We start from the raw sequence: 18,534 nt of genomic DNA on the forward strand, positions 1-18,534 counted from the left end.
CAGATTGTCAACCCAGAGAGCCATCTTGATGACTCTCTGTGGGATTTTTAAGTCAAAATTTGGGCTTTCATTGCTGTAGCACCTTCTTCAGAGGAAATAAAAAAACTTTAAATTCTGAATGGTATTTTGATGTCAGTGGAGACTGCATAGATGTGATTTCTGTAGTATCTAATGGTCAGTCACTAAATATCTACGATGACAAAAAGTTATTTGGGGGTGGGGTCAGAAAAAGGAGGAAGTTGGCAGTTAGCTCTACTCAAACTACAAGTGGGAAATCACGAACCAGTTTCCTACTGCTGCTTGTGAGCAGTGTATCCATGCTACTTTCCTGGTTTAAGTTCCAGATCAGAGAACATGGAAAAGGAGAATATATTGATACCAGCCCCTGTAGCAGACAGCCTAACACTCCTGGAGAAGGGGCAGTTTTAGCCTGCAGGGTCCTTGACCCTAGGCATCCCTTGGTTATTCTACAGCTAAGGTTCTTTAACCTCCCAAGTATTCTAGCCAGACACAGATAGTTGTAAAATAGGTTTGATGCATGGGGCGTGGGGAGTGGGGGGAGGAGGAGGGAAAAGGGAGGCGGGGAGGAGGCAGAAATTTTTAATAAAAAAAAATAATAAAATAGGTTTGATGTTGCTGTTCCTTTCAATGTTTGGTTGTTGTAGGTTTTTTTACTCAGTGGTATTTTATATTCATATAGTATCACTCAAGCCACATTTGTTTGGTACTGTGTTTTTACTTTAGGGGGATGAGGAGGAAGGGGCAAAACCAGTGTCTCTTCAGAGTCTCCCAAGTGTATGGGACTCCAAAGTATATGTACAAGGACTAGGTGGCATGGCTAGGCAAATCAGATGGAAGGTCCCCAGATTCTCTTTCTGATTTCTACAAATAAAATGCTAAATGACCCATCTGTGGTACCTGATAAATGCCAGTTGCTTTCCAGCTGGCTTTCCACACAGGCTACAAACATCACCAGCTCTCTCCTTTTCCAGAATGAAACTCACCCAGGAAACTAGGGGAACTCCAAGGACAGTACAGTTGATATAGAACGCAGCTGGTAAGCTGCTCCCCATCCTCCCCACCCGCAAAGTCAGGAAGGCGCTGAGAGTAGAATTTCCTGACTGCGTCTCAGAGGGCTAGCCAGCCTGCTCGGGCAGATTCCACATGGAGGGCTATGGGCTGCAAGCCTCTAGTGCACAGTCCTCTCTTTTTGGCGATGATAATCTGGGGTAAGAAAGAACACACCACATTATTTTCGGGCTGAGCTCCCAATTTCCCTATTCCCAACTTCCAGGGTTTGCTGTTCTCCATATTAAAAAGAGTTCTATGTACCTAGAGCCCTGCCATGTAAGGAAAAAAAAAGTTGTCTTACTGTAAGGAAAGAAGCGCACGCGCATGCTGATTTCTCGGGCTGTCTTCAGGATTTCAACAGCCTGGAAGGAACACAGCAGCTTGTACAAATGATGAGAGGTTACCCAGGACAGAAACATACCAAAGGAATGTAATCTGCCACTTCAAACATCTAGGTCACCGAGAGTTGCTCTCTTCTGGTGCATTTCCCTTGAAGAGATGCTTTCTTACAGATAAGGCTAATCCCGTCCGGCCTGTCCTACCTGAGATGGCTTCTTATACGACTATAGCCCATGTGCTATGCTTACTTTGCTGTGCTCAATATCCTGGAAATCCACATCATTCACAGCTAGAACTTGGTCCCCTTCTTGAAGTCCGGCTCGATGTGCATCAGAGTCTGGAATGACCTGTTAGTAAAGGGATAATACACGTAACTGAGATGGAGTAATTCCAGGGAGATGGCAGGGGAAATTCAGGGTTGCTCAAGTGTGCCATTTTCTGTGGCACTACTGGGAAATCAGCCGGCTGCCAAATGAAATCTGCTTCTCAATTTGTTTTTGGCTTTATATATATATATATATATATATATATATATATATATATATATATATGGTTCTTTTTTGAGACAGGGTTTCTCTGTGTAGTGCTGGAACTTGATCTATACACCAGGCAGCCTTGAACTCAGAGATTCACCTCCTCTGCCTCCCGAGTGCTGGGATAAAAGGCATACAGTTGCCTTTATAGATTCTTTTTTTTGTTGTTTGGTCCCAGCTGTTCTTAAACTCAGAGATCCACCTGCCTCTGCTTCCAGAGTGCTTGGATTAAAGGTGTGCACCACCACCACCTAGCCTGCTTTATAGATTCTTATTGCCTACTCCTGACCTTCCCGCTTCTGCCTCTGGAGTCCTCAGATTACTGACCACACCTGACCCAAATGCAATTTTGAGAAGGAAAGGGTGAGTTCCTGTTATGCCCATTCTATGACTCCACCAGTCATCCATTCTCCAGCTATTGGGGCACCAGTGTATTTTAATAAATTCCCTTTGTTAAAAGGAAGTAGCTAGCCATACAGCCTGCCACACACACATTCATGCACAGACCTTGGAGATGAAGATGCCTAGCTGTGAGGCCTTTCCTCCTCGGATGTTAAATCCCAGCTGTAAGACAAGATCACAGACACAAGAATACGTAGGAACATCAGTGTACTCAGAAGAAAACGAGAAACTACGGAAGCACCAGCTTTTCTGGCCACCTACTTCCCAATTCACATCCAAGCCCCAACCAAGTCCAACCTCTGGCATGGCCAAATGTAGGTGAGATTAGCAGCTTCTATAAGTTTACCTGTGCACCAGGGGGCTTCTTCAGTGTGACGATTCGTGGCAGAAACTGGGTCAATTCATTGTTGTAGTCTGGGTGGTACACTCTCTGCAAGACACAGCAACCTCAGAAATCTTACTGCCAATCTTAACTACACCTACCTTCTTCTAGAACATCAATAAACCAGCTAACTTAGGGCTAGGAAGTGAGAAAGTCACAGACTCAGTTTCTACGAAACAGATACCACAGTCTAAATGAGATGTTCAGCCTCAGGACCCGCTAGCAGCCCCAAAGATCACTATTTTATTGACAGAATGGAAACTATGATTCCTAGTTTTCGGCATTCACTGGCGTGAAAGGTCCTGGAAAGATGGATGATACTACAAGAAGTCTCCTATGGGTCCCCATTTGAAATTCACCCCTTGATTCACTCTCCATTCAGCTGCACGATCTTGCTACGTTATCTTTCATAGATCTCATACTTGGAGGTAGGTATCCCCTATTCAGGGACGAGGATGGTTCCCACCTCATGAGGAGGAATCCATGCTGGGGGATTCTCATAGGAAGGCAGGAAAACCACTGGGTAATCATCATAAGGGATCCGGGTATCCATTTCAGGCAAAGCCCTGAAAAGGAGAAATCAAACAAAATGATTTTCAAAGGACTAAGCTCTCTGTTTCAGAAAGCGTTCCACCCTAAGGCCATCCATTTATGGGCCTAGCAGCATGGACGTGTTGAGATTGGGAGGGGACAAGGGGGCAAAAAAAAAAAAACCTTATCAACTTTTCTAAATATCTAAATGCCTAGCACCTTGTTAAGCACTCGAATGGCATGTTCTTATTTCTCACAGTTCTAGAAATATCGGTGTCGTCGCCTTCAACCCAGAGAAGGGGAAATTAGAACGCAGCTACAAAGATCTACTTTAAAACAGCAAGGGAGTGCCAACTCTCTCCCATAGGGCTTGGGGCCAGGCGCCGCCCCACCTTCTCTAGAGGTGCTTAGTAAACGCGCCGTCCACAGATGGACTCCGTAGGCACCGGCTCCTTTCCAGATCCAGGTCCTGCCTCCCGCCCGAAGCCCGCGCTCACGACCACTTATCGCAGCACCACCTCACCGGCAAACAGGCCTCCCTCCGCGGCGCCCTGGCTCGCGGCCAATTCGGCCCGGGAACCGGAAGCGGATGCTGGCTACCAGCGAGCGTGGGCGGAGCTCGCTTGCAGCCAGCCGGTTCCCAAGCCCTCGCCGGCGTCACGTTGTGCGTGCTCACGCGCAGGTTCCCGGCCCGGCTGTCTGCGCTGCGATTGGCTGGCGCCTCCAGGCTCAATTTGAAACTTGGCGGTTACAGCTCCAGTTGGAACAGGGCGCCAGGGAAGATCCGGGAAAGGGACGTTTAGTTTGGTGAGTTACCGGGCCGCGGTAGCTCAGACGCTGCCCTTTCTAGTACGTTAGGGGTTTGGCGAGGTCGCCGGCTGCGCTGGAGGGTTTTTTTCCTTTTTATTTCAGACACCGCAGTGCTGAGACTGACCGACCTTTAGGCTGTGGCCGAGTGTGAGTGACGGGAGGGCTGTGATCTCGCTGGGAGGGAGGCTGCCCTGCCGAGTTCCCAGAGCCCCTACGGCCTCAGGGCCTTCCCACTCCTGCCAGCTTCCGGTGCCCCCTCGGAGAGCCGCCTTCACTCCGCGTGGACGCCTGCTGAGCTGCTACCATGAAAGAAGAGGTGAAGGGAATTCCTGTGAGGGTGGCACTGCGTTGTCGCCCCCTGGTCTCCAAAGAGATCAGTGAGGGCTGCCAGACGTGCCTGTCCTTCGTACCCGGAGAGCCTCAGGTGGGTAAGAGTTTAGCTGGAGCTGAAAGGCAGCTGGGGGCGTGGTCTGGGTTTTAGTTCTCACCACCCCCAATGCCTATCTTTTGCCTTTTGCAGGTGGTGGTTGGTAATGATAAATCGTTTACCTACGATTTTGTGTTTGACCCCTCTACTGAGCAGGAAGAGGTCTTTAATACAGCAGTAGCTCCACTCATAAAAGGCATATTTAAAGGTGAGGCTGTTTAATTCACTGTTTTTTTGAGCATGTATTGTGTGGTTATATAGGCACTACAGATAGGAACGGCTGAAGCAGGCTCCTTCCTTTAAAAAAAAAAGCTCACAGCCTAGTAAAATTTGTGAAAATCTTTGTCTTTTTACCTTTGAAGCCAGTTTTAGACCATGCTGTTTATCTTTGACCTAGGCATGTTTTTTTGTTGTTGTGGGATCACTAGAGGGCCAGCTCAGCCCTCGGAGTATAGTGGCGCATGCCTTTAATCTCAGTGTTTGAGAAGCAAAGGCAAGCAGATCTCTGAGTTCCAGCCTATCTGGGCTACACACACACACACACCAAAAAACAAACTCTGTCTCACAGACACACAAAACAATATAAATTTGTTGGTTCTGATGGTATGCCAACCTGCTGGAGTGAAAAGCCTCAGTATTCAGATAATATAGCCTCTGGGCTCTAAAGGAGTTCAAAGTCCAGAAAGGTCAGAGAACAGGTAGATGACTACATAAGTGAGTTTGAATACATAGAAAAAAAACCTAAAGTTTTGCACCTATTTAAAATGGTTTTCGTGATTTTTCTTTTTCTTTTCTCTCCCCCCCACCCCGAGTTTGTTATAGCCCAATCTGGTTTATAATATAGCCAGAAATGGATGTGATGGTGCATGCATTTAATCCTAGCACTCAGGGGTAGGCAGAGGAAAGTGGATCTCTGTAAATATCAAGGCCAGCCCGTTTGGTCTACACATACTGGGTTCAGGACCAGCCAGGGCTACATAGCGAGACCCCGTTTAATGTGTAGCATTGTGGGAACACACACAGTGAAGCCTACTATAGACGTTTTGCTGCTTTCCTACGAAGTACCTATGACAAGTCGAAGGCTGCCACTAGCTCCTTTTCGGGGAGTTTAGGTGAAGGTCCAAGCATAGAGAACTTTTGAGGTAGGTATTGAATGATGAGTAGAATTTTTTAGATAGTTTTTTTTTTTAAGCCCCTGAATATCGTGGCCAGTTTCTTGCAGAAGCAAAGACTTTATTAGCAAGATTCCAAAGAGAAGTAGAACCTGAGAGATGTCTAATTGTTTTAGTACAGTGGTTATTCAATTTTTTTATTTTTTTTAATTTATTTATTTATTAAAGATTTCTGTCTCTTCCCTGCCACCGCCTCCCATTTCCCTCCCCCTCCCCCAATCAAGTCCCCCTCCCTCGTCAGCCCAAAGAGCAATCAGGGTTCCCTGCCCTGTGGGAAGTCCAAGGACCACCCACCTCCATCCAGGTCTAGTAAGGTGAGCATCCAAACTGCCTAGGCTCCCACAAAGCCAGTACGCGCAGTAGGATCAAAACCCCAGTGCTATGGTTCTTGACTTCTCAGCAGTCCTCATTGTCCGCTATGTTCAGAGAGTCCGGTTTTATCCCAGGCTTTTTCAGACCCAGGCCAGCTGGCCTTGGTGAGTTCCCGATAGAACATCCCCATTGTCTCAGTGTGTGGGTGCACTCCTCGCGGTCCTGAGTTCCTTTCAATTTTTTAATTAGTTGAGAATTTCATACAAGCATATCAGCTTTATCAGTTCTTCTCCCATCTCCTCCCCTCCAGTCCGTCCCCTATTTCCAGCACATATTCTCTCTCTTTTTTTTCTTGAACACAGAGAATGTTTAGTGTTGCCAGTATGTAGATGCATCTTATAGAGCATGGGTAGCTTCTGCAGGTCACATCCCTGAAGAAAAATGATTGTTCCTCCTCCATTGAGCTCCTATCAGTTGCTGGTAATTCCTCAGCTAAGTGCAGGACTTCATGAGTATCCATGCTGGGACTTTGTGCAGACCTCACCAGCTGTTCATTTAAAAATTAGAACTGTATCATATTAGTCTTTTCAATTATAAAATACATTGCATCTCGGCTGCCTAGACCCAAATAATCATACAGAAACTGTATTAATTACAACACCATTTGGCCTATTAGCTCAGGCTTCTTATCTAACTCTTATACCTTAAACTAACCCATTTGTATTTTATATTTTACCACGAGGCTCTTAGTTTGTCACCCCTTGCTTCTTGGGTGGCTACGTGGTGTCAGCCTGACTCCACCTTCTTTCCTCCTCTTTATCTGCTTGGATTTCCTGCCTTGCTATAGCAATTAGATGAACTTACAGTGTCTTGTTTGTGGCAGGGTCTCATTTATCCCAGGCTGACCTTTAGATAGTTATGTAGCAGAAGCTGACCCTTAACTCCTGATCCTTATGTCTTTACCCCTAAAGTGTTGGGGTTATATACACGCACCACTACAACACACCTCCAATGTCTGTTTAAAGTTTTTCTTTGACAGAGAAGTCATACTGTCATTAAGTAGCCCACTCGATGGCTGCTTTCTTTTGGACAACTCAGTTTTTTTACAGTTACTTTGTGTGAGTGTGTGTCACAGTGTGGGAGAGGGGGGTCAGAGGACAGCTTACAGGAAATGGTCCTTTCCTACCCATGTGTTCCTCCAGATATTGAAATCCATCTGTTGAACTTATCAGCTTTTACACAACGTTATTTATGCAACAAAGATCTCAATACTGAAAAGAAATTTATCTCCCATTAGTTTCTACCCAGTGATCTTAGTTCATCATTCTAGATACGCTCAAGCCTTCTAAGCAACAGCTAGTCAAATGTATTTTCATCCTTTAAATATAATACCATGGGAACTGGACTCATGGCTCAGTGGTTAGGAATGCAATTACTAGCTGGGCAGTAGTAGCACACACCTTAAATCTCAGCACTCTGGAGGCAGAGGTAAGCAGATATCTGTAGGTTCGAGGCCAGCCTGGTCTACAAGAGCTAGTTCCAAAACAGACTCCAAAGCTACAGAGAAACCCTGTCTTGAAAAACCAAAAAGAAAAAGGATGCAATTACTGCTCTTGTAGACAACCCAGGTTTGGTTCCCCACACTCATATCAAGCAGCTCACAGTTTAATCCCAGCACCAGGTTGGCCTTGAACTCAGAGATCTGCCTGTCTAAGCCTCCCTGAGTGCTGGGGTTAAATTTTTTAACTCTATGTGTACCTGCATGAGTACACATAGCAAAACTTAAATGATATCGTGTCTCAGGGTATATTAAATATCGAAGTATATGCACATGTGTGTACAGATGTCCTTGCTCATGCATGTCTTATTGCATGTAGAGGTTAACAGGTGTTTTCTTCTATTGCTCTCCATCTTCTTTTTTGAGACAGGGTCTCTCTCCAAACCATTTCAGCTAGAATGAATGGCCAGCAGGTCCCCAGGATCCACCTGTGTCTGCCCTCCTAGTGCTGGCTTTACACAGCTACATGCTAACATGTCCAGTTTTTATGTAGCTTGCTAGAGATCTCAACTCAGGTTCTCAGGCTGCACAGCAAGCAATTTGCCCACTGGGACATCTCCCCAGACCCAGCCTTTATTCATTCATTTACTTTTTTTTTAACATTTATTTAATGTGAATTGTATTAATGTGTCACAATGAACATGTGAAGGTGATAGAACAACTTGCAGGAGTTAGTTCTTCCACTATTTGGGTTCTAGGGCCCAGATGCCAGTTGTCAGGCTCAGGAGTAAATGCTGTTACTCACCAGGCCATCTTGCCAACCTGTTTTTTTTTTCTTTGAGGTCTCAGGCAGTGCAGGCTTTCCTGGAACTCACTAAATAAGCAGGAATGACCTTGAACTTTTCAGTCTCCCTGTGACCTAAGTGTCAGGATTCCAGATGTGTACCTCCATCCCTGGTTTGCTTTATTCTGTGCTGGGAAGCGAACCCAGGGCTTAAAGAAGCCGTCTTTTTTTCTGGAATCAATTGTGATAAGTTGTTGATCTAATGACCGCTGAATACTTGATCATGTATTTCCTCTAAGAGTCAAAATTACATGGCAAAGCTGTCATACAGAAGTTGCATTATTACATTGCTACCATCTAATCCCTAGAACTATTCAAATTTTGTCAGTTTCAGCAATACCCTTTAATAGCAAAAGGATTTAGTTCAAAAATCATGTTCTTTAGTCCTCAGGTATAAAGTAGTTCTTGAATCTTTGTTTACTTTCATTGTTTTGATACTTAAGATTACAGAGCACTTATTTGTATGTCTGTTTGCTTTTATCTGACATGATAAAATTTGAGCTGTATGGTTTTTAGCAATAAACACCACAGGTGTGCTTCTGTATTCCCATTGATTCCTATTAGGCAGTACATGGTTTTTATTTGCCCTATTTTTGCTGGTATTCATTTTGATATTCTGGCCAAGGTATTAATCTGCCAAATTTTCCCACTGTAAGGTTAATTTTTTCTTCCTTTTTTGCATCTTTGGAAAACCATTATGTTTCTAATTCTCTTCTAATTACTCTTCTCTTTTACATGATTTTGTTTGATTCTCATCTAATTAACTTTCTTCCCTCCACTCTCTTCCTCATCCTATTTATTTTTCAATAATTAAATTATTCCCCCTTCCTTTTCTCTTTAAGTGCATGGTCCCTTTTTAATTGTTATCTCTCTCTCTCTCTCTCTCTCTGTCTCTGTCTCTGTCTCTCTAGTGCATAATATGTAAATAGAACCTGCTGAGTCTATAGTGTTGCTTTATATATGATTTCAGGACTGACCACTTGGTATGGATAACCAATTAAGGGGATCGTCCCTGGGAAAGACTTATTCATCTCTCAGCAGTCGTTAATTGACTGTAGTTCTCTGTGTAGGAGTGGGGCCCTATGAGTTTTCTCCCTTCCGTGTTAGCATGCCTGTTGGTATTGTCTTTCTTCGGGTCTTGTTTAGGCACCTATACTGTTGACATATTGTAGGAGAAGCCTTTCTGCCTTTCCTAGGTGACACAATCTCACAGCAGAGTTACTGCTCCTCTGGCTTTTAGAATCTTTCTGCACCCTTGTCTGCCATGTTCCCTGATCTTAGGTGGAGGATTTGTGTTGTGTATGTACCCACTGGGGCTGAGCACCCCATGATGAGGTGTCTCTGTATTTTGAACAGTTATAGTTTCTTGTAATGGTCTCTATCTTTTGCAAAGAGAAGCTTCTCCAAAGTGTGAGGGCCTCTCTTATCTGTGGGTAGAAGGATAAGTATTTAGAATGCAATTTGAAATTATACTTGTTTAGTAGGTTCTACAAGATCCATGCCTCACTAGCCCTGGGTAGTTGGCTAGGTTTCAAGTATCAGGCATGATTTCCTTCCTGTTGAGGGGGCCTTAGCACCAAGATATGAGTGTCACTTATTGACCTTTAGGGATATCAGGTTAATGCTGGCCGTTGTGGTTCATAAGCTTCACAGCTAGGTAGGACTATTGGTTGTTTCACTTGCTCGGCAGTTTGCATAGCACCTTCCTATGCTATGAAAGCTAGTTCCCGTTCAGGTCAGATCCATTGTAGATCCTCCAAGTCCAGTGTCCAAAGTTCATGGTGTCTTCAGTAATAGGGATTTAACCCTTCAGCCTCTGGAATGTAATAACAGTAGCCTGTATTGTACTGGGAGTTTTTTGTCTCCTCTGACCAACAACTTGAAAGGTTTCTCATGTCTAGTACTAGGGTTTTGTTAGATAATCTATGACTCTTGAAGGGGAGCATTGCCAATCCAAATGGTATAAGTTTATTTAAACTATATATGCATATACATATACTTATATGTACTATTTGTAATTAATAAAAATAGTATGATTTCTTATGGCATTTTCAAACATCCTTAGTGTTATTTGTCCCTCTATCCTCCCTCTCCCGTATTGTCCTCTCTGGCTCCTTTGTAATTAAAGCCCCACCCTTATTTTCCTCTTTTCCCCTTCATATCACATATATTCTGCTATTTGTTTTGAAACAGAGTCTCATCGAGTGCATGCTGGCTTTGAATTCATTCTGTAATGCAGTAGAGACTAGCTGTTAGCTCCTAATTTTACATACCAGCCTCAGTTCCCCCACTGTCCCTTTCTCCTCCCACCTTTCCCCATCCTATCCCCCATTCACTCCTTGGAGTAGGTAAGGCCTCTCTTGGGGAGTCAACAAAGTCTGGCATACCAAGTTGAGGCAGGATCAAGCCCCCCCCCCCCCCCCCCCCCCCGTATCAAAGCTGAGCAAGATATCCCTCCATAGGGAATAGGCTCCAAAAAGCCTGTTCATGCACCCAGGATACATCCTGATCCCACTGCCAGCCCTCCCAACAGATCAGGTCACATAAGAGCTCCTAATTCTCCTATACGTCAGGCTTACGGGCCTGAGTCACCATGCCCAGCTACCACCCGTTTGCTTTGGTCATTTCTAAATATTTTTTTAGACTCTTCACTATCTGGTCATTTTCCACAAATGCACTTCCATAGTTTAGTAAAAGTACAGTAGTTGTACTTTTTATTTATCTATTTTTTATTATTTTAAATTGTGTGTGTGTGTCTGTCTCTTCTGCCTGTTGCCTGCCTGCCTTTCTCTTGGTGTATGAGTTTGTTTGTTTGTTTGGTTTTTTTGTTTTTTTTTTTTTTTTTTTTTTTTTGGTTTTTTGAGACAGGGTTTCTCTGTGGCTTTCGAACCTGTCCTGGAACTAGCTCTGTAGACCAGGCTGGTCTCGAACTCACAGAGATCCACCTGCCTCTGCCTCCGGAGTGCTGGGATTAAAGGCGTGCGCCACCATGTGTAAGTTTGTGCACATGAGTCCAGGTGTCCGTAGAGGCCACAAGTGTCAAGATTCCTCTGGCGCTGCTTGTGAGCCACCTGAAATGAGTGCTTGGAGTTGAACTCAGCTCATCTGGAAGAATGGTGCATTCTCTTAACCACAGAGCCATTCCTTCAGCCCCTTCTTTTGTATTCTTACCCTGGGAAGTATGAGGATTAAACTATTATTTGAAGACAATGGCAAATATAAAGTGATTCAGATATGTAGCACAAATAATAAAAACCCAGAGACAGATATTGGGGTTCAACTTGAAGATCAGAAAAGCAAAGCAGCCAAGCCACTAGAGAGCTCTTACCTCTATAAAATCTTCAGACTGAAGGAGAGTGAGTTCTTGTCTCATCCAGCCTTATATTCCTCTGTAGTGCTGGGATTAAAGGCATGCACCACCACCTCCTGGCCTCTATGGCTAACTAGTGTGGCTGCTGGGATTAAAGGTGTGTGCAACCACTGCCTGACCTATATGGCTGACTCGTGTGACTGTTTTGCATTCGATCTTCAGGGAAGCTTTATTTATTAAAATACAAATGAATATATGAATACAGATATACATGTGTTTGTTTAACACCATCCTTAATGGCAAGAACAAATCTTGTCTTTTTATATTCAGCTCAATAGTATCCCCTTATACTTTGGACTCCTGGTACCAGAGTCCTGAGTATTTTTGACACAGTACTAAAACTTGGTTTCCCAAGATGTTGTTGCTTATCTGCATTTGTGATATTGTAGAAAGTTATAGAATATTATATCCTGCCCGACAGTCATCAGATTATAGCAGCAATATATTAGAAACTTCCGATTACAGGTTAAGAGCTTAGAGTAGAAATTCCCTCCCCTTCCTCTCCTCTCCTCTTCTGACAGGGTCTAGCTTGCCTAGAACTTGTTGTATAGACCAGGCTGTCTTAAAAATCCACAGAAATCTGCCTGCTTTTGCCTTTCAAGTGCTGAGATTCAAGGTGTTGAACTACCACACCAGAAAATTTTTTAAAAAACTTCAGAGTTATCACTTAAATTGGCCTACTTTTTTTTTCAAAATTTAAAGATTTTTTTCATTTTCTATTTTTAGGTTTTAAAAAGTTGTGGGGTTTGTGGGTTTGTTTGCTTGCTTTATGTATGGACTTTTTTGCCTGGATGTATGTTTGTATACCACATAACTTGCAGTGTCTGGAGAGGCCAGAAGAGGACATTGGATTTCCTGAGACTGGAGTTTCTGATAGTTGTAAGCCACCATGTGTGTGCTGGGAATCAAACCCGGGCCCTCTAGAAAGAAGAGCAGCCAGTACTTGCAACTGCTGAGCCAACTCTCCAGCCCCAAGATTTTTCTTTTTAGGCTCCAAAATTATCTGGGTAAAAAGTAATTGACAGCTTTGACAAAAATATAATGGTTGTTTTAACAGAGTTGCCTTTAGACTGTGTCTAATCCTCTCATAAGGGATGGCTTTTTGGGGTATCTATTAGATGTTGAAGTAAATTTGAATTTATAGTTTCTTTAGCTATTATACTAAATTATTATACTAAATTAGTGAGTTAAAATAATTTAATGTGTGAATAACTCATCGGTTATCTAATTGTTTTCTTTTAAAAAATATTGCTGTAGTTATAGCTGGAATTATCTGCTTCCAATTTCAGTCAAAACTCAAAATTTATGGTATAAAAGGAAATGTACAAGTAGTATTCCGTATTTTCTGGCAAGGCAGGAAATAAAAATAGATGTAGAAAATAATACTTTAAGCTCAAACAGGTATATATCTTATCTGTCTGCAAACGATGCAGATTATATAGGCAATAGGAAATACACACACTATTCCACGGTGCGTCCCATTTAATAATTTAAAAGTTGTTTACCATCCTATTAGTCACAGATAATCATAACAATGTGAATTTATAGCCTTTTGATCTTTTCCTGTATTTTTATTTACACTTAAATTACTGTTTTGTTTTGTTTTTTTGATTTTTGAGACAGGGTTTCTCCGTAGCTTTTGGTTCCTATCCTGGAACTAGCTCTTGTAGACCAGGCTGACCTCGAACTCACAGAGATCCTCCTGCCTCTGCCTCCTGAGTGCTGGGATTAAAGACGTGTGCCACTACCACCCAGCTTCACTTAAATTACTTTTAACCTGCTATTTAAGCCTCTTTTTTCAGCTCATTATATCATGGACTTTTTAAAAAAAAAAAACATTTCTGCCTTGTTTTAGAGACAAAAGTATTCCTGTGTAACTCAATCTGATCCTAATTTTTTTTTCTTTTTTTGAAACAAGGTCTCTTTGTTTTACACTGACTGGCCTACAATTCACTATCACTGTGTAGATCTGGATAGCCTCAAACTCAGAGATCCTCCTGCCTCTGTCTCCAGCATACTGGGATTAAAAATGTGTTCTATCATACCCAGCTTGGCCATGAACTCTCCAAAGTGCTGGCATTAACAGAAAAGCTCTACCAGGCCTGGCTCATGAGCATCTACGAATGGATTATTCCTTATTAATAGTCTATAAAAGCAAAGAATAAATATGACATTTAATCATACTTAAATGCTATTTCTGCATGGATCCTGACAATATGGTCTGTGTATGTTCAGATAGTTCAGAGAGAGATTTTTCATCAGTTGTTTAAAAAAAAAAGTTACTGCTTTTCAAATTCTCTCCCTATCCCATCTCTTTCTCTTTTTTTAAAGATTTATTTCTTTTTATTTTATGTGCATGGCTGTTTTGACTTCTTGTATGTCTGTGCACCACATGTTCGGCTGCTGTTCACAGAAGCCAGATGAAGGCATCAGGTTCCCTGGAACTGGAGTTGCAGACAGTTATAGCTATCATGTGGGGGCTGGTAATCAAAGCTGGGTCCTTTGGAAGAGCAGCCACTCTCTTAACCACTGATCATCTCTCCAGCCCCAGTCCCAACTTTTAATCCTGTCACAGCCGCCTGAACTCTGGGATACAAGAATGTGCTTTCATACACAGCTGCTGAGACTTCTATTTACTTTTTACCTTTCATAATTTAGAATTGTTCGAAATAGGGAGTATAAATCCTCAAGAATAAATCTTTGAAAGGCTTTTACCATGACTTGGCTACCTTTATTATCTTAGTCACATCTGTGGTTTTTTTTTTAAAGGTTTATTATTATGTATACAGTGTTCTGCCTGCATACCTACACACCAGAAGAGGGCACCAGATCTCATTATGGATGGTTGTGAGACACCCTATGGTGGCTGGGAATTGAACTCAGGGCCTTTGAGTACTCTTAACCTCTGATCCATCTCTTCAGTCCCCACATCTGTATTTGGCTTTTAAGGACTTTCAAAAGGTGGTGCAGTTTGAGACCAGTAATTTTCTTTACTTTTCTTGAGTAATATAAAATTATAGAACCCACAGAACTCTTCTTTGTAGCTGCTATTAAAGGAATCTGTCTTAAGAAAGCCACTGCTATCCATGTGGCTTCTATTTTCCCAGGATACAATGCAACTGTCCTGGCCTATGGGCAGACTGGTTCTGGAAAAACCTATTCAATGGGAGGTGCATACACTGCAGAGCAAGAACATGAATCAACTATCGGGGTCATTCCCAGGGTAATACAGCTTCTCTTCCAAGAAATTAATAAAAAGAGTGACTTTGAATTTACTCTGAAAGTGTCTTACTTGGAGGTAAGTGATTTATCTTGTTATTCTGAATTCAAGATTATCTTTGAGTAGAAAAATACATCGAAATGAGATTTTTCCTGGCATGTCTCAAATTAGTAAATTGAATTTTTAGTAAATTGCATTTTAATAAATTGATAGCAAAAACTTACTTTCTCAGTTGGATCTGGATCCAACCCAGTTCTTAATTAGAATTAATCTGTTTAATCTGATTGTTATAAGAGTTGGCACTTCCATACAAAAATATATAGAAATTCTTTAATTTTAGTTTGGCTTATATCACTGATTCCCTGTGGAGTATGCAGAAAAGTGCTCCATTTCACTTTACTCCTGAGGCTTGAGTTATAATGCTGCTGCTTCATGAAGAATGTTAGTAAAAATCAGGCAAAATATCATGCTTTGTAAGTGGTGATAAAATATATATTTACTCAACAGATACTTATTGAGCATCTACTATGTGCCAGACCCTGATCTGCGTACTCAGATAGATTTTAAAGACCCTGTCCTTAAAGGAACCTGAATTGTCGTGTATATCAGTATAAAATTGATTGGCCAATTGTATTTAACCTCATGATACCCAAAGGCATAAGGCGTATTTAGAGAATTTGGATTCTTAGAAGCTAGTTTATTGGTTCTACTGCAGTGATGCAGTGATAGCTTTGAGGAATAAGAATTAAACTTGCAAAATTTATGCATGTTAATTGTAAATTGTATGTAAATAGTTCATCCTGATGTCGAGTTGTTATATATTAACAGAGTATAAGAGATAAAATTAGGAGGTTACAGATGATTACAATTACGTCTTATTTTCTAAAGGTTTGTTTTATTTGTGTGTGTGTGTGTGTGTGTGTGTGTGTGTATGTGGGTATGTGCACCTGTGAGTGCAGGTTCCCGACAAGGTCAGAGACAAAGGATACCCCAGAGCTGGAATTACAGGAAGTTGTGAGCTGCTTAACGTGGGTGCTAGGGACTAAACGTGGGTCCTCCTACAAAAGCAGTACACTCTTAACCACTGAGCCATTTCTCCAACCCCATCTAGCTTTGCCTTCTTGAGTTTTGATTGACTCAGCCTTGGTCAAGGTAATTGAATATAGAAATGATTTGAGAAACTAGCGTGTTAAAAATGACATCAGCAATAATAGTAAAGAGGTGTAGAGCTTATCATGTATGAAACATTCTCTTAAGTACTTAAGTTTTACTGTTTTATTGAAGCATTAGTTTCAGCTCTTCCCTTGCTCCCAACTTCCACCCTTCCGCATCATAAACAACCATTGTTCACATTTTAACTGGTAAAGTGATGCTGTTGTGGTAGCAGTAAGGAACTGAATTTGGGAGCTGGAGAGATGTCTCAGTGGTTAAAAACACATGCTGTTCTTGGAGAGTACCCTGGGTTCAGTTCCTCCAGCTCTAGGGGATCAGATAGATGCTCCTGACCTCCACAGGCTCATGCCAACATACATACAGACATACACATAATTAAAATACAAATCAATCTTTTTTGTAATAGAACTGAATTTGAACACCCATATAACTAAGTTTTCCTGTGCCTGTTATTTCCAAGAGACTTTATCTTAAAAGCGGTATTAATTGTGTTACAATATATGAATTTAATATGAAGTTAATACATATAAAGCCCTTCTTTCTCCCCTTTATCTTTTCCTCTGCCCTAATCCCTTCCTTCTTTTCCCCCTCCCCTCTTCCGTCTCCTTCTCTTCTCCCTTTCCTTTTCTCCTACTTTCCTTTTCCCCTCTTCTGTTTTCCTCCCCTCCAGTCTTCTCCTATCTTCACCCCTCTTGTCTCTATTCTTTCCTCTCCTCTCCTCTCTCTCTCCTCTACTTTGTTTTTCCTTTGTATCTGTTGTTTGCAGTGTTAGAGCCTTGTGCATGGTAGGCAAGGGAAAAGCTCTACTACAGACCTATACCCACAGCCATTAAAGGCTTTAAAATTTCTTCCTACCTTCCTTCCTTCCTTCCTCCCTCCCTCCCTTCCTTTCTTTCTATTTAGCTATCTATCATGTGTAAAAACATATATTTCTTTAATATATATATATATATATATATATATATTATCCTTAAAAATTACTTATGATTGTGAAACCTACAGAGGTGGCCACTGTTAACATATTTTACCACTTTCTTTCAACAATATCAGATTTACAATGAAGAAATTTTGGACCTTTTATGTCCATCTCGTGAGAAAACTCAAATAAATATCCGGGAGGATCCAAAAGAAGGCATAAAGGTGTGTTTTACTTTTTTCCTTTCTTTTTGTGATGTTATTACAAATGTTGGTGAGTAATAAAGGTCACATCCCTTTTTTGCCACTGGTTTTTTAGTGATTGCCAACATCTTAGTCTTTCAGGTTTTGTTTGGCCCTAATTCATTTATATAAGCTAGAATTGCTAGAGGAGTGCTCTTGTGAGAAGAAATTAAAGGAAGATTTGTATCCAGCATCATCACTTTCTTCTTGAAGGACGTAGAAGCAATTAAACATTGTTTACAGCGTTCTGAGACTAAGCCCTTTAGTATGGCAGCCACTTGCTACAAGAAGGTATTTAACTTGTAATTAATTAAAATTGAACAATCTGTTCCTTAGGTACACTAACCATATATCCAGGGGTCACTTTTCTGTGCTGCTTCTGACTACTTTGTTGTTGAGCACAGATATGTAAGATGGCCATGATCATAGAAAATTCTACTGGACATCACCACCAGACACTATACTGGGCTCTGGAATGATTTTAAAAAGTAGAAAACGAAATACAGCAATTTAGAGTATATAGCCCCATAAGGAAATGATCACTTATCTGAGAACTTTGATCACATGGTCTAGGTGCAGTGCTTGAGTATTCAGAACTAGAAGAATCAGAGGCTGCGAGTGGATGACATTGAGTAGAACAGGCTTGGAGAAGTGTGGGAAATTGTAGCTTATCTACTTTCTTTCTTGCTCGTCACAAAGAACAGAGAGTGACTATTTAAGGTGTAGCAAAGACTAGGTGCCAGTCTTTTTTCCTGTTATCCAGGTATTAAAGCCACACTTGAAATATACCAGGCCTGGTAAGTTTGAAATATACAGGAAGATAATTTGGATACAAAGATAAGAAATCTGGGCAAAATATATCACCAGGAAGAATGTGGGTGCTGAACTACATCTTGACTATATCTTAAGATCTTTTATGTGCCCCACATGAAGACAGGGCAGACATTGTGTGAGGCAAGATATGTGATTCAAAAAAAATGTGTTCCTGGCACAAATTGGTGTAAGAATAAGTTTTTACACATTTTCCAGATAGCATTTAAGAAACAATCAAACAGGAGGTCTGTGGAGATAGCCCAACAGGTAACAATGCTTCCCACCAAGCCTGGTAACTGTTTGAGCCCTGGGGCCCACAAGGTGGAAGTAGAGAACTGACTCCTACAAGTTGTCTTCTGACCTCTGCACATGTACTTTGGCAGCAGATGTATTGCTGTAGCAGCTGTGTGTGTACACATACCCTTACACAATAACTTGCATAAAAAGACTTTATGGTAAGGAGTAACTATAGCAGGAAA

At 41.8% G+C, this 18,534-nt stretch overlaps 2 protein-coding genes across 6 annotated transcripts in view; one reads left to right on the forward strand and one right to left on the reverse strand.

Moving 5' to 3' along the window:
• Positions 1 to 716: 716 nt before the first annotated feature.
• Positions 717 to 3,904, reverse strand: LOC121444952 (PDZ domain-containing protein 11). 2 transcript variants are annotated; one of them, XM_041646906.1, is made up of 7 exons: positions 3,782 to 3,904; positions 3,194 to 3,293; positions 2,692 to 2,775; positions 2,451 to 2,507; positions 1,659 to 1,757; positions 1,373 to 1,433; positions 717 to 1,224 (listed from the first exon to the last, which is right to left on the reverse strand). In XM_041646906.1, the coding sequence occupies exons 2-7, from the start codon at positions 3,278 to 3,280 to the stop codon at positions 1,190 to 1,192; spliced, it is 423 nt and encodes a 140-aa protein (XP_041502840.1). In that variant the 5' UTR covers positions 3,281 to 3,293; positions 3,782 to 3,904; the 3' UTR covers positions 717 to 1,189. The 2 variants fall into 2 exon arrangements, with proteins under 2 accessions (XP_041502840.1, XP_041502839.1); XM_041646905.1 differs by having other exon boundaries at positions 3,651 to 3,824.
• A 29-nt stretch (positions 3,905 to 3,933) lies between these two features.
• Positions 3,934 to 18,534, forward strand: part of LOC121444948 (chromosome-associated kinesin KIF4) — a 106,239-nt gene continuing 91,638 nt past the window's right edge. For all 4 annotated transcript variants that reach the window (XM_041646899.1, XM_041646903.1, XM_041646902.1 and 1 more), the window contains exons 1-5: positions 3,934 to 4,065; positions 4,171 to 4,492; positions 4,589 to 4,703; positions 14,799 to 14,989; positions 17,135 to 17,224. In XM_041646899.1, the coding sequence (XP_041502833.1) occupies positions 4,373 to 4,492; positions 4,589 to 4,703; positions 14,799 to 14,989; positions 17,135 to 17,224 (516 nt within the window). In that variant the 5' untranslated portion in view covers positions 3,934 to 4,065; positions 4,171 to 4,372. The remainder of the gene's footprint in view (positions 4,066 to 4,170; positions 4,493 to 4,588; positions 4,704 to 14,798; positions 14,990 to 17,134; positions 17,225 to 18,534) is intronic.

This window comes from Microtus oregoni, unplaced genomic scaffold, assembly GCF_018167655.1.
Source record: "Microtus oregoni isolate MIOR12 unplaced genomic scaffold, Mior012 000150F_ref0000365, whole genome shotgun sequence".
Taxonomy (NCBI): Eukaryota; Metazoa; Chordata; class Mammalia; order Rodentia; family Cricetidae; genus Microtus; species Microtus oregoni.

Coding starts and splice junctions, on each gene's coding strand:
- LOC121444952 (XM_041646906.1), bottom strand. CDS start 3,280: ATGGATACCCGGATCCCTTATGATGATTACCCAGTGGTTTTCCTGCCT. Junction 2,776..3,193: donor CATGGATTCCTCCTCATGAG/GTGGGAACCATC, acceptor TGTGTCTTGCAG/AGAGTGTACCACCCAGACTA. Junction 2,508..2,691: donor AGAAGCCCCCTGGTGCACAG/GTAAACTTATAG, acceptor CTTGTCTTACAG/CTGGGATTTAACATCCGAGG.